General features: G+C 49.3%; 1 protein-coding gene across 1 annotated transcript; it reads right to left on the bottom strand.

Annotated features, from left to right (window-relative positions):
• Positions 1–4,323: 4,323 nt before the first annotated feature.
• On the bottom strand, positions 4,324–6,913 carry PRSS51 (serine protease 51). The gene is made up of 4 exons (XM_045504917.1): positions 6,894–6,913; positions 5,919–6,178; positions 4,787–4,929; positions 4,324–4,620 (listed from the first exon to the last, which is right to left on the bottom strand). Exons 1-4 carry the CDS (start codon positions 6,911–6,913, stop codon positions 4,324–4,326), a joined length of 720 nt encoding a protein of 239 aa, XP_045360873.1.
• Between the last annotated feature and the right edge of the window lie 5,635 nt (positions 6,914–12,548).

Below are 12,548 nucleotides of genomic sequence, written 5' to 3'. Positions count from 1 at the left end.
AGCACCTCAGGCCCTGGGTGTTTAGGAAGATGACCCCGAGCAGAGCAATGTGGAAGGGTCCCAGCAGGAAACAGAATTCTGCTCAGAAAGTTGAAATCAAGGTACTTTCATGAAGAGACAGAGAGCTGTGGGCACTGTAAAGTGACCCAAAGAAGGAAGGCCTCCCAAGAACTGGCTGCAGCAGCCAGGCACGGGGCCGAGCACAGCGAGTGGAGCTGCTGGGGCCCAGTGGGACTGGCAGTGGCAAAGGAGAGATCCCGGCAGGAACTGGGTCAAGGAGGGACCCTGCTGCTGGCAGCTCAGTGGCCTCAACAGGGAGGGACTGGGAGGACCCCCCGCCCTACCCCCTCATGTCTGGCCTTGTACCTCTGCCGGTAGCTCCCACAGGCCAAGTGACATGTAGGACCCCCAGGTGACTAGCCCTTAGGAGCAAGCCTCCCAGGACTCGGGCAAGGACAGTCAGTGGATTTGTAGCGGTGAAATGGGGACACATGGAAAGTAACTGTGCAGAATCATCTAATGCTCCCTGCCAGGGACAGACTTGAAAGCTATGAGCCATTCTTATCTCAGGCAGATAAAGAAAGCAAGCTACCCAGAAAGGCTTTTCATGGGGCTGTGTTGGTCCCAGCACATTGATAGGGGTGCTGTCGGCCAGGAGTGCCTGTGGCCCTAGCCGGGACCATGTTACTTGTCGCAAGCCCCCACAGCCACCTCCCCCAGTGGTGCGGCTGGACCAGCCCTTGTGGTTCTTATTACGACGGCAGGATGCACTTCAGCAAAAACCATCAGGGAGTGCAGAGGAACAAGATTTATTAATAGGCAGGTCCTGGAGGCTACACACCGCAAGGTTGCAGGGAGAGAGAGAAAGAGAACAGACCTGGGGATCTTCTTTTATTACGGCTGAGAGCGGGGTGTCTAGGGTTTCACAGGGTCATTCTGTGTTGACTAATCCCAAGCATAGGACCAGGAATCAGGGTGCAGGAAGGAAGAAGCAGGTCACCCGAGCAGCTCTGTGGGTGACCCAGGACTTTCTGAAACAGGGACCTTCTTCGTGGGGACCTTCACCAGCCTGACTCCTCATCTGATTGTTTTGCTAGAACCGGGCAGTATGCTTATTCAGGAGGGATGCCTTTTGAAATGGATCACTCAGCAACCAAAGCTTAAAATGCCAAGCACTTAACCCTAATCACGTGTCATGTCGTATACCCTGCTGAGTGAGGACTTTGCAAGTGTTATTTAATTCTCATAGCGACTATTCGAAGAAATCACTCCTGTTTTCCGCCTTTAGTGTATCCATGTGCTAGAGATTGTATCCTGCTGTTCAGTCCTGCCTCCTGCCCCTCTAAACTCTCCTTAGAATTCTAGGTGCTGAAACCTGGTCACATTTCTCAGAGTCCCAGCAAACTTATTTAGAGTCCCAGGCAAGTTTTGTTGTAGGAGGCAGAAGACAGAGAGAGACATTGTTTTCCCATCATCTTCCCCTAGTGGTTGTACACAGGCACGCAGACTTCAGCAAAAGACAGTTGTGAAGTTTTACTATTTGGTGTTTTGCGCCTTTTGGTGGGGGGGTAATTAGGTTCATTTACGTAGCTGTTTATTGGAGGTCCTGGGGACTGAACCCAGGACCTCGTGCTTGCTAAGCATGCACTCTACCACTGAGCTATACCTTCCCCCCCTGTTTTGCTATTAACTTTGGGTATGTATCCTTCAGCAAATCATTACACGAATGTTGAAAAGAATAATAGAACCATTAGCACTGAGTCCCTACGATTCCTGAGGCTTACTAAACTTCTGAGAGCGAGCGGCTGTTTTTCCAGGTCTGTGTACTCCAGCCCTTTTAATGGTTCTGACAGCATCCATCTCTGTGTGATAAATCCCTTTCAGCCTGAGATACAGAGAGTGTTTTCTGCTTTCCTGATAGAATTCTGACTGATACAGTATTTGGTACTGAAATTAGTTTCAGGAGATACACTGCAAAGATGGGAATCTGAGATTTCTCATCAGGCTGGATTTGACTTGAGGGCAATAATGACTTCGTCACTAGTGGAAAATGAGATTCTGGGAGACCACGGCCTGCAGCATCCAAACAGTTTCTCAAATTATTACCTGTCATTCTTGGAATCCTATTAGAGGAGAACAAGTGGGTTTTGTGATAAAATTTCCTGGTGGGAGAGGTAAGTACAAGGGCTGCTGCTACCAAATGCAGTGAAAAGCTTCCAGGGGGGAAAAAAGCAACAACAACAATACTGGGGTTTTACAGTTTCAGCTCGCAGGCATCATCCAGGAGCCGGAGAAGTTTCTACCGCTGCCTATCTAGTATATCAAAACCCAGCCCCAGAGCTGGCCCTGCGGGGGGCAGGATGGCGACGTAACTTGACTTCACAACTGCTTCAGATGCGTACCTGGAAGGGGATTTATTGGGAAAGAAGGTGACTGAGAAAATTGCGATATATTTGGGTGAATTAGTGTATTTTAAAACTGCAAACCTCACGGAGCTTCCCTTCCTATTGGAAGCAGCTGATCTCTTCCTTGAAGACTTTGTAGCAACTTAGCTGAAATAATTATTTTCCCAGGGGATGCTGGTTCTCCCTCTGCAGGACCCACCCCTGCCACCTCTCAGGAACCATCAGTGAAGCCATCCAAACAGACCTCACAGGGTTTCAGTTCAGATCTGACCAGGTGGAAGATGTCGCACACGTTAAAGGAACTGCAACATTCTGCTAAAGTGTCTTTGTAGAAACCTGAGGATTATGTGCGAGCTTAGATTCTAAGGCAGTTAGGCGAGGGGTAAAGTAAAATGTGATTGGGCCAAATTTATCAGTCTGAGTGCACTTAAGAGAAAAATCTGTCTTCAAGTTAGTTATCTGGAGCAGCTAGAAATGGCTGTTTGTTTAGCTGACAATAAAATCCTGGACCAAAAAAAAAGCCTACATGAAATGGAATTCTTTTGTAGACTATAAAAGAAGGCATACAAAGTCTAGCATAGGAATGTCAGAGTGGATTTAGTAAGTGTGACCTGCTCACCCGTCCTCTAACTCCATCCATTATGTGAGTCCTGATGACACCGTGTTAAATTAGGCATTGAAAAATACATTTCCACAAGGAGCGTCCGCGTCGTTAAAACACCCTGTTGTGGCCATCCTCTGCTGGCGAGGGTGATGTGGCACCTAACCCACCTCATGGAAGGATGATTACGCTTGACCTCTTCCCTCGCAGAGCAGGCGGTGATTTTTCATCATAGTGATAGGCATGTACCCTGTGTGTGGACGTGTCTGCCTTGCCCGCAAGGCTTCTGCCACGCCACCACACACAACTTACTAAATGCCTCGTTATTTCATCCCATGATTTCCCATTGGACACAACTTCTGATCAACTGGTTATAACACAACAAAAGTGAGGCAGTGGGATTCACTGAGCTGACCGAGCACTCCCCTGCCTAGAAGCAGCACGCCTGTCGGAAAAGAACGTCTCACTGAAGGGTCTGAACTGATCCTACCGTGATCTAACGACTAATGAGGTCGAAGTCCTCTTTCACAAAGAATAATGTAACTTAACAGCCAGTATTTAACGCATGGTGCTGATTCTCCCATGGCCAGAAAACACAGGTTTGTAAATCAAGGGATAGAAATTCACCACTGCCCAAGGCTTCCTCTCACACCACCTGTTTCTTAGTAAAAGGGAGATGGTCCAGTGTGCTGTTCCATGCTCTGCCCACAGGGCTGTTTCCCCTCACTGCCTCATTCAAGGTCAACCCTGAGCAGAACCAGGACTGAGAGCTTTTCCTCTGTCATCAGCTGGCAGAGGGCCTCCTGTTAAGTCACAACACAGGCTAAAACAGAAGCTTCACTGCAGCAGACAGAGGTGACATGGGGGCCAAGGGGATGTGTTTCATCAACTCACTTAAACTTGCTTGAACCCAATCCCACGTTTCCATCAGAAGATGGAGTGCTGCTGGCCTGCCAAACCACGTGCTTTGCTGGGTGACGGTGGGCAGCCCAGGTCACACAGCTGCTTGGTGTCCCATGCCCAGGCACTCACTCTCTTCTAAAACTCTGTGGCACAGCAAGAATTGTTTTACAAACAGTATTTCTCTGCTGCAGAATGCAGATTATTTCAGCCCCACCCTCCATGCACCGCTTGTATCTCTTTTTAGTGCCGTTTGATCTTCCTTCTTTAGACTGTGAGAATGTGGGAGAGTTGAGTCTACGTCCATCTTCCAGGGTCAGGCATAGGGACTAACCTATAGTAGATGCTGCATGTATGCTTGTGTAAGGATGGGAGGAGAGAAGGGAGAAGGAGAAGAAGTAAGTGTGGGTCTGAAGTTCAGTGCCTTGATTTATCACCAGTAGCCATGGTGGTCAGCAGCATCTGAGACCCCAAGCCTAACAACAAGGGGCACTGCAGGGCACGGGGCAGGGGTCTGCTCTGGGATCCCGAGGTGGTGTAGACTTTCCCCGCCTTTTCTGTCTCTTCCCGGATCCATGGAAGAAATTGAGCCACAGACACAAACATCCCAGGCCTCCCCCTGAAGCCTGATCTTACGCCCCAACTGAAGACACCCACTTGGAAGAGCCTCTGGTTTCCATGGATGGTACAGACCATAGGTGCCCCACTGTCTCCCTGAGAATGAGAAAAGGCAGAGGGCACAGTCCGCAAAGCAATCAAAGTGCCTCTAACTAGAAGGCAGAGTCAGAGGGTCCTAGTGGTGTGGGCTAGGGGCTTCCCCCCTGGGAACCTGGGAAGGGGCGGGGCCATAGAGGATGGGACCGAGACAGGGGCTGAGTACCTGGCAATTGCCTTTGGTGCCGGGTTCTTTCCACGCACAAAGCATGCTCCTGGAGAGCTGGTCCACCCTCTGGCTGCATTCTCTGCGGTTAATCTGCATCACTCTCAGCTTCTGCAGGTATGTGTTTAAGTGGCCGTATTGGTCTGGCAAAGTGAGGAAGCTAGTATGAGAATGAACACTGCTCCAACCACTGAGAGGGATGGGCCCGCAAATGATCAGGGCCAAGGCGCCAGAAGCATGTGAACACTCTGCAAACCACGGACTCCCAGGGACGGAAGGCCACAGAGGGGACCTCCTGCCATGCCCAGCTCAGTCTCCTCTCTGGTATTTCCAGTAAGCGGTTCCTTCACCTCCGCTTATACAGGTCCCCTTTGGGATCTCACTCCCTCCGGGAGCAACTTACCAACCCCCACCCCAACCCCCGCCAGGTGAAGCTGGAATGAGCCTTCTCCATGACCCCGCCGTCTCTTCACAGCCATGATTTGTCCCTGTGCAGAGGTTCAGAACAGCCTCACTTCTGAACCCGTCTCTGCCAGGTCAGTGGAGAAACCAGGAAAATGGCACATCTTGCGGGAAGGAAACAAGCTTGAGCCTAGAGGACCTTCTGGCCTTCTCCCCATCCCACCCCCGCCACCCCTGTCTGGCCAGCCTGGTGCCTTGGGAAAGGAGAGCAGTTGATGACTGTGCTTGGTTGAGGACCATCTGTCTCAGCGTTATTTCAGGATGGTGGCCTGCATGAGCTTCATTGGATGATGAACAGCTGGGGAGACGCGACTGTAAAACAGCCCAGGACAGAAGAATCCGAACTGGTTTTCTACACTGCTTCTGGGCTTCAGAAAAATGATCATCACTCTCATGTTTTGAGAGTCTTCTATGTTCCAGGCTTCTACTAGGGACCTTGCATGTATAATCTCACTTAATTTAATCCACAGAACTTATCTGAGGGCAGCATTACTGTCATTCTACAGATGGGGAAAAGTGCGGGCAAGGAAGGTGTAGGAGCCAGCTCAAAATCACAGAGCTAGGGTGGAGAGGCCAAAGCTCAGACCTGAGTCTTCCGGAGCATCACGCTGTCAGGCCCAGTGGGACCCGCACGCGGGCTTGCTATGGGTTCTGAAGGGAAGGCACCTACCGTATGCAGGAGGCGTCACCCATTCTGTCATCCAACAGCGGTCCCAGACCCTCTCCTTCCTCTGCAGGCAGATGGGCATTTTGAAGTTCGTAAATTGTATTGGCGTGGCGAGCAGGAGCAGGGAGAGGTCGCTGTCCAGGCGGGGTGGCTTGTAATCTTTGTGAATAATTATTTTCTGCACTTGCTTTCTCTCCAGGTGGACATCGTTGAATGTTCTGGATCCCATGACCACAGTGACATTTTCCAATGTCATTTCTAGTCTAAAGAATGAATATAATAACTCCAAACTATAATAATATGTTGCATTTCTTGTTTACAGACACATTTGTAATCAGCAGAGTGTACAACTGAACACTGAGAAGTGCAAAAACAGTGGCTGGAGATGAGAGGGGCAGGAATCAGGGGTCTCAACTCAGGCTGGTGACTATCAACCCAAGGGGACTGTCTCATCCCCTCCAAGTAAGTGGAAGGAATCCATCCAGGAGAATAGAATGCGAGTTCCTTGACCACAGGGAGCTTGACTGCCTTGTCGACCACCACATCACCCTCACTTAGAACAGCACATAGCAGCCTGTGTTTGTACAATGAATGGATACAGCTTGTTGTCTACACAGATGGCGGGCAGGAAAAGAGAAGCCTTGTGCTGATTTTCCAGTACTGGCTGCGTAGCCACAACTAGCACCCAACCTTTAGATACGGTTTACTAAAGAGGAGAGAATAGGTGTAGAGCAGACATTTTTTGGTACAAAGCCAATGGGAGCAAACTGGCTGAAGAGCCCATGGCTTCACAAGCCTTGTACACAAACCCATTAAGCTACCCAGCCCAGACAATATGCTGCAGAGACCTGGTATAAATTAAGACAACACCGCAGAAACTTACAGGGTTCTTGGGAAGCAGTGTGCAGCTGTCAGAACCCACCACCGATGTATGATTGAGCCTCCACAGAGGTGTTTCTGTGAGATCTGGATACTCACTTGCCATGGGAACTCGCCATCCTGAACTTCAAACAGTTCGTGAATTTGTAACAGCGATGAGTTTGAAAACTGGGGTCTGTAGCCACATGGAACGTCATCTGAAAGAGAACAGAAAGAGCTGTTTGTACATGAGAAGCACTGAGGTGTCCTTCTTATACCGTATTCCTAGCATCTTCCCAGCTGAGACTGGTGATGGAGCTGAGTGAAGTGAGCAGGTGCAGAGGGGACAGATCGGAGACAACACCAGCAAAGCGTACGTACCTCCTTTAGAGTCTGTCCCTCCCATTCAAAAAGACCTATGAGAGCTGGAGGAGTCAGGGCGGCGATCAATCAGAAGCTGTAGAGGGGTTGGGGTGGCAACGGAGAAGGGCCAAAGATATGCAGGGTCCATTCAGGAAACAGAAACCATGCAGGACTTGAACAGGGGAGTTTAATATAACAGAGGAGTAACTATAAAGGGTCAAGAGGAGTCCAGGAATATCTCCGGGTTAGGGAAGAATGGAAGGACCAAACTTGGCAGGAGAGTCCCTCCCCAAGGCTGGGGTTCAGAGCTCACTGGAGAACGTGTCTGCCGCCCAAGGGAAGGCAGAAACTTGCTAGTCCGCATTGCAGGAAACGCTCCTCTTGCGTATAGCTGGGCTGAGGCTGGAAAACCCCCTTCCCAAGGCAAGCGAGCTGATGACTGGGGGGCCAGTGTGTGGAGGGAGCTTAGGTGCCGAGAGCCTGCTAGTCAGTGAGGGGACGCAAAGCCTGGGTGTCCAGGTCTGTGTTGGCACAGATGCAGTGGCGAGGTTTAGGGGGTCTGGAGGATTTGGGGGCTGATCAAAGATAGAGAGATGGCCACCAGGTGGCTGTAGCATACACAGGCTTTATTTGAGTGATGGTTTTACAGGTCTGCGTGCAGTAGATGCCTTTCGAATATATCATCTCATTCTCTCCTGGCTTGCAAGGTCTCTGCTGAGAAATCTGCTGTTAGATTTATGGGGATACTCTTTTAGGAGAGAAAATTTTTTTTCTCTTGCTGCTTTTAAAATTCTACCTTTGATTTTAGGCAGTTTCATTGCAATGTGTTTTGAAGAAGATCACCTTGGATTGAAATTTTGCAGTGACCTATTAGCTTCATGGACTTAGATGGACAATCTTTCCCCATGTTTGGGACCTTCTAAAGCTTTCTACCCCTTTCTCCTAATCGCTCCCTCTGGGACTCCAGTGATGTGTACGTTGTATCTCTTCACGATGTCCCGTTAAGTCCCACAGGCTTTATTCATTACTTTTGATTCATCTTTTCTTTTTGCTTCTCTAATTAGATCATTTCAGTTGCTCTGTCTTTGAGTTCACTGACTCGTTCTTCAGCTCCAAAATTTCTGTTTTGGTTCTTTACGTTTTCTCTTTGTTGAACTTCTCATTTTGCTCTTGTATGGTTTTCCTGATGTTGCTAAATCCTTTATCTGCTCTCTTGTAGCTCTCTGAGCATCTTTAGAACAATTATTTTGAAACCGTTTTGGGGAAATGTACAGATGCCCCGTTCTGTGGGGCCAGGTACTGGAGGTTTACCATATTTCTCCAGTGGAGTCATGTTTCCCTGACTATTCATTGTCCAGTAGCCTAACGCAGGCGTCCGCACGTTTGAAGAAACAGTCACCTCTTTCAGATTTTATGGACTGACTTCAGGAAGGGAAGCCTTTTGTGTGCAGGTGGGAGCATGCTGGACTGGGCTGTGACCCTGATCTGCTAGTGCGGAGGGTCAAGTGTATGGGCATGATGTCTCTTCAGCTCAGACCACTGAAAGCCACAGCATTCATAACTGTGTGGTCCCTGGCAAGCACGTGGTGGGGGGGCATCTGCAGTGGCTGCAAGGGCTTTTAGGGTCCTCAGCAGCATCTCTAGGTCCAGTGAGTAGGGACCAGGGCAGAGCTGGTGGCCAGAGCTGGTGGTGTGCATGCACTCAGCCGTGGGGCCCTGCTTCCGGCGCTTATGTAGTGGTAGGGGCTGGTTGCAGGCACACATGAAATGATGGGGGCCAGGGCAGGCAGCATGGGCTGAGGACAACTCTAAGTTCACTGGCAGCTGTGCGGACCCTGACTGTCGGACCTTGCTCTCCTGCGGCTGCATGGTTTTCCCCAGGCATGTGCGCTGCAGTGGGAGAGGCCAGGAGAGAGGTGATGAGGGCTGACTTGGGACACGGCCAGTGGGGAGGCATTTCAAGTCAAGAGATTAGATTCCTTCTGGCTCCTTCTAGGTGCTTCTCCTTGAGTCCCCTGACATCCCCTGTGCTCCATACAGCTCTTCCTCTCAAGGGTCTGCTATGAAATGTCACTTCTCTGCCTCCATGCTGCTAGGGTTTGCACCTACAAACTTGCTTGAAGGTCATCTTAAGTATGATATTTACCAATTATTTTTGCAAAGAGCTATTTAGATATTAGGGATAATAATTCTTTACCTGAAAAAAAAATTGTAATTACTTTACCCAATTTGTCAATTTCTTTTGTTTTTGATGTTCAAGAACTTAAGGTTTTTTTACTGGGTCAAAAGTTTTCCTCTATAATTTTTTTCCTTATAGCTTAAGTGCTTAGAAAGTCATTCCTTTTGCTAAAAATTTGTTAAGGGAGCTTCTCTTTAAGTAGTCTGTCCACGTCCATCTGTCATGGTTGCCTTTAATGTGGGGTATGAACGTGTGCAGCCCCTGGGGTCCCTCCTTAGCCAAATCAGCCGTGTCATTTGCGCTGATCCTTCTCAGCAACACTGCTTAAGAAGCATTTACCCAGGAGTCACCTTTGGTTGATTCGGGTTGGAGATTTCTTATCCCATCTCTTGTCCCTGAATTTTATATTGTCTCCAAGTTTTGGAATCCAGACGTGAAATATCAAATCAGAGTCTGAAGGGTCCCTTTCTCTCACCTTTGCTCTGATCTCCTCCTCTCTCCCGCCACTCTCTCCCCCACCTCCTCAGAGTTTCTCAGATTCTCAAGTGAGCACACACATAGATACACACTATGTGCTGTAAAGCTAGTTTATCATGAGTATGTGGCAATATTTCAGCACAGCCCTTACAGATGTTTCAATTTTGCTCCTTATATTGAAACTCGGTGGTGAGCATCCTCCTGTACACTCTGGCTACCTCAAGTATAGCCTCTGAGACAAAGATTTGTTCTTATATTAGAAGATTTAGTGGGGATCTCAGTGATAGAGCCTGTGATTAGCATGCACAAGGTCCTGGGTTCAATCCCCAGTGCCTCCATTAAAAATAAATAAATAAATAAACAAACAAACAAACAAATAAATAAATAAAAATAAAAAAGAAGCAAACAAACAAAGATTTAAACTAAATCGGAATTCAGTGCTTGAATCCTTCATCCAGACTTTATTTCAATAATTTCTGGGTTTGCTGCCACCACGTTTAAGAGCAGGTCAGGTAACTGGTGGCATCGGTTGAATTAATTTACCAGGTTTAGTCAAAGCACTAATGAAAACTCTACAACGAGTACATTTAAACAAAAGATAAACATTCATGTCACCTCAGCACATGTTTAATGCTGGCAGAATGTTTCAGACTAAATGAACCTAGTTTGCTAAGTACCCAGAGTTTGTGAAAATAAGTGAGTAGACATTTAGTTTAGGAGATGTCACGTTCCAGAAACAGGCTTTGTCATTCTTAACCCGCTCCTCCTTTGCTGTCGAAACCGTGCATGTCCCTTCAGGTCAGTTGTCCTCAACACTGCTCTCGTCTCTTGGTTCATCCGCATGTGAATTCTGAGGCACAGGGAACACAAATCAGCGCCAGCCCGTCTGGCCTCCAGGTCTTCTCTCCCTGACTAGAGCTGTCACAGCTTCCACACATCCCCTGCCACTCTGACCCTCCCGGTGCAGACTCTGACCCCGGGCAGATTTGGCCAGGCCGTCACCCTCCCCCACCTTGGCTTCTGCTCAGCCCCTCAGCATCTCTTCTTGGGACAGTGGTGACGGCCTCCTCGCTGTCATCCCAAACTCTGAGACCTCAGTCTCCTCTTTCTCCATCTTCAACCTTGCACACGGCTGTCTTGGTTCCCTTCCAGCAGGTCATCCAGCAGGTCAACCTGACCTTGCTAATTTTCTTCTCAAAACCCTTGGATGGCCCCTTCCAGGGACCCTAAACAAAGCAAAGTCCCAGTCCTCGGCACGACCCTTAGACCGTCAGTGATCTGGCGTGATCGACCTGCCTTCCCAGCCGCACTTCCGGCTGCTTCCCGCCGCCTTCCCTGTGCTCTGAGCCGTTGCTAAGTGGTTTTTAGATCTGGGAACATGTTGACCTTCTTCAGCTTCATGCCTTTGCCAGGCTTTTCTCTCTGCCGTAGATACATCCACTATCCACCTGGGAACGCACGTAGTCTTCGAGAGTTATTTTCTGCTCTGTTGTCCCAAAGCACCTTGAAAACACTTCAACAGGGCACATTGTGTTAATGCTGACATGTCTCCCTGACTGGACTGTAAATGTGTGGACGATATAAACCATCCCTGCCATCTTCATGAGATGACATAAAATAATAAGGTGGTCTGAAATAACAAGACCCTGGTTCCACCACAGCTCTGTTGCTCCTCCTGGAGTGTTGGGCCCAGAAAGATCCTTCATGCATTTACAAAGTGGGCAGTGGAGCCTGGGGAAGCAAAAGCATTGGCTAATTGTTGCCCCAAGCCCCGTGTTCTTCCTGAACTCTGGGTCCAGAACTCTGGGTCCAGACCCTGGGGCATGCTCACCGAGCCCCCTGCATCCACTGTGAGCCATCAGTTGTGATCTCCTCACTTCCAGAGCCACTGGCTCTAACTCTGCTCCCCCTCAGGCCTCTAAATCAACCCAAAGGAGCCAGGTGAGAGGCTGCAGGCCTCTCCCCATCCTCTGCCCTGGGTTAGCCTGGCACAGACCTGCGTCTCCCTGGGCATGTCCCTCGAGCGCCATGAGCAGCGGAATTAGAAGCTGGAGCATTTTCGTTTTATTCCAGTCCAGAATTGCCCAACCTGGGCCTCCAGCCAAAGCTGACAAAGTGCCAGCTGCTGCTTCAGGGGGGCCATCACAAATGCATGGCAGCGTGGTCCTGGGTGACATCACAGTAAGCCTGGGGTTAGTGGGGAAGCAGGGGGCTGCCCAGCCCAGTCCTCTCTGCAGGGGGACCAAAGGGACACCACATTAGACACACCTGTCTGTACCCACCCCTCCTGCCAGGAGCTCTGGCCAGGAGCCCGGATGAAGACCAAAACATATATTTCTTATTATACAAAATGTATTACATCATAATATCACAAGTTTCCCCAGTTCCCTGCAAAGCTTCCCAGTTATCTGAAAATCTCCTCAGCTGTGTAAAAGTCTCCCCCGTTATCTGCAAGTCTCTCCAGTTAGTTACAAGGCTCCCTAATTATCTGCAAGGATTTGCTCCTCCTTCCTCCAGGTCTCCTCTGTCACCTTGTCACTGAGAGCCGCCCTCCTGCCATTCTATAAAAAATGACGCCTGCTGCGTTCCCCATCATGCACTTCCCAGGCCCCTCCTGGCTTTGTATCTTCTGTCGCACATGTGATCATCCAATGTCTTCTGTATCTTCAGGATTCATTCACTTTCTGTCCCTTCCTCTAGACCGTAACCTTAGCGAGGGCCAGGGATTCTTTCATTTCTTAAGTGCTCCTCTATCC

Source organism: Camelus bactrianus, chromosome 31, assembly GCF_048773025.1.
Source record: "Camelus bactrianus isolate YW-2024 breed Bactrian camel chromosome 31, ASM4877302v1, whole genome shotgun sequence".
NCBI lineage: Eukaryota > Metazoa > Chordata > Mammalia > Artiodactyla > Camelidae > Camelus > Camelus bactrianus.
The sequence above is the reverse complement of the archived record's forward strand: the minus strand, read 5'-3'. Positions and strand labels throughout refer to the sequence as shown.

Bases quoted from the DNA above. Each gene is read 5' to 3' on its own strand.
- PRSS51 (XM_045504917.1), bottom strand. From the start codon at position 6,913: ATGGCGAGTTCCCATGGCAA. The intron at 6,179-6,893 runs GTGAGTATCCAG...TTCATTCTTTAG, and splicing joins ATGGCGAGTTCCCATGGCAA to ACTAGAAATGACATTGGAAA. The intron at 4,621-4,786 runs GTACTCAGCCCC...TCTCATTCTCAG, and splicing joins GCACCAAAGGCAATTGCCAG to GGAGACAGTGGGGCACCTAT.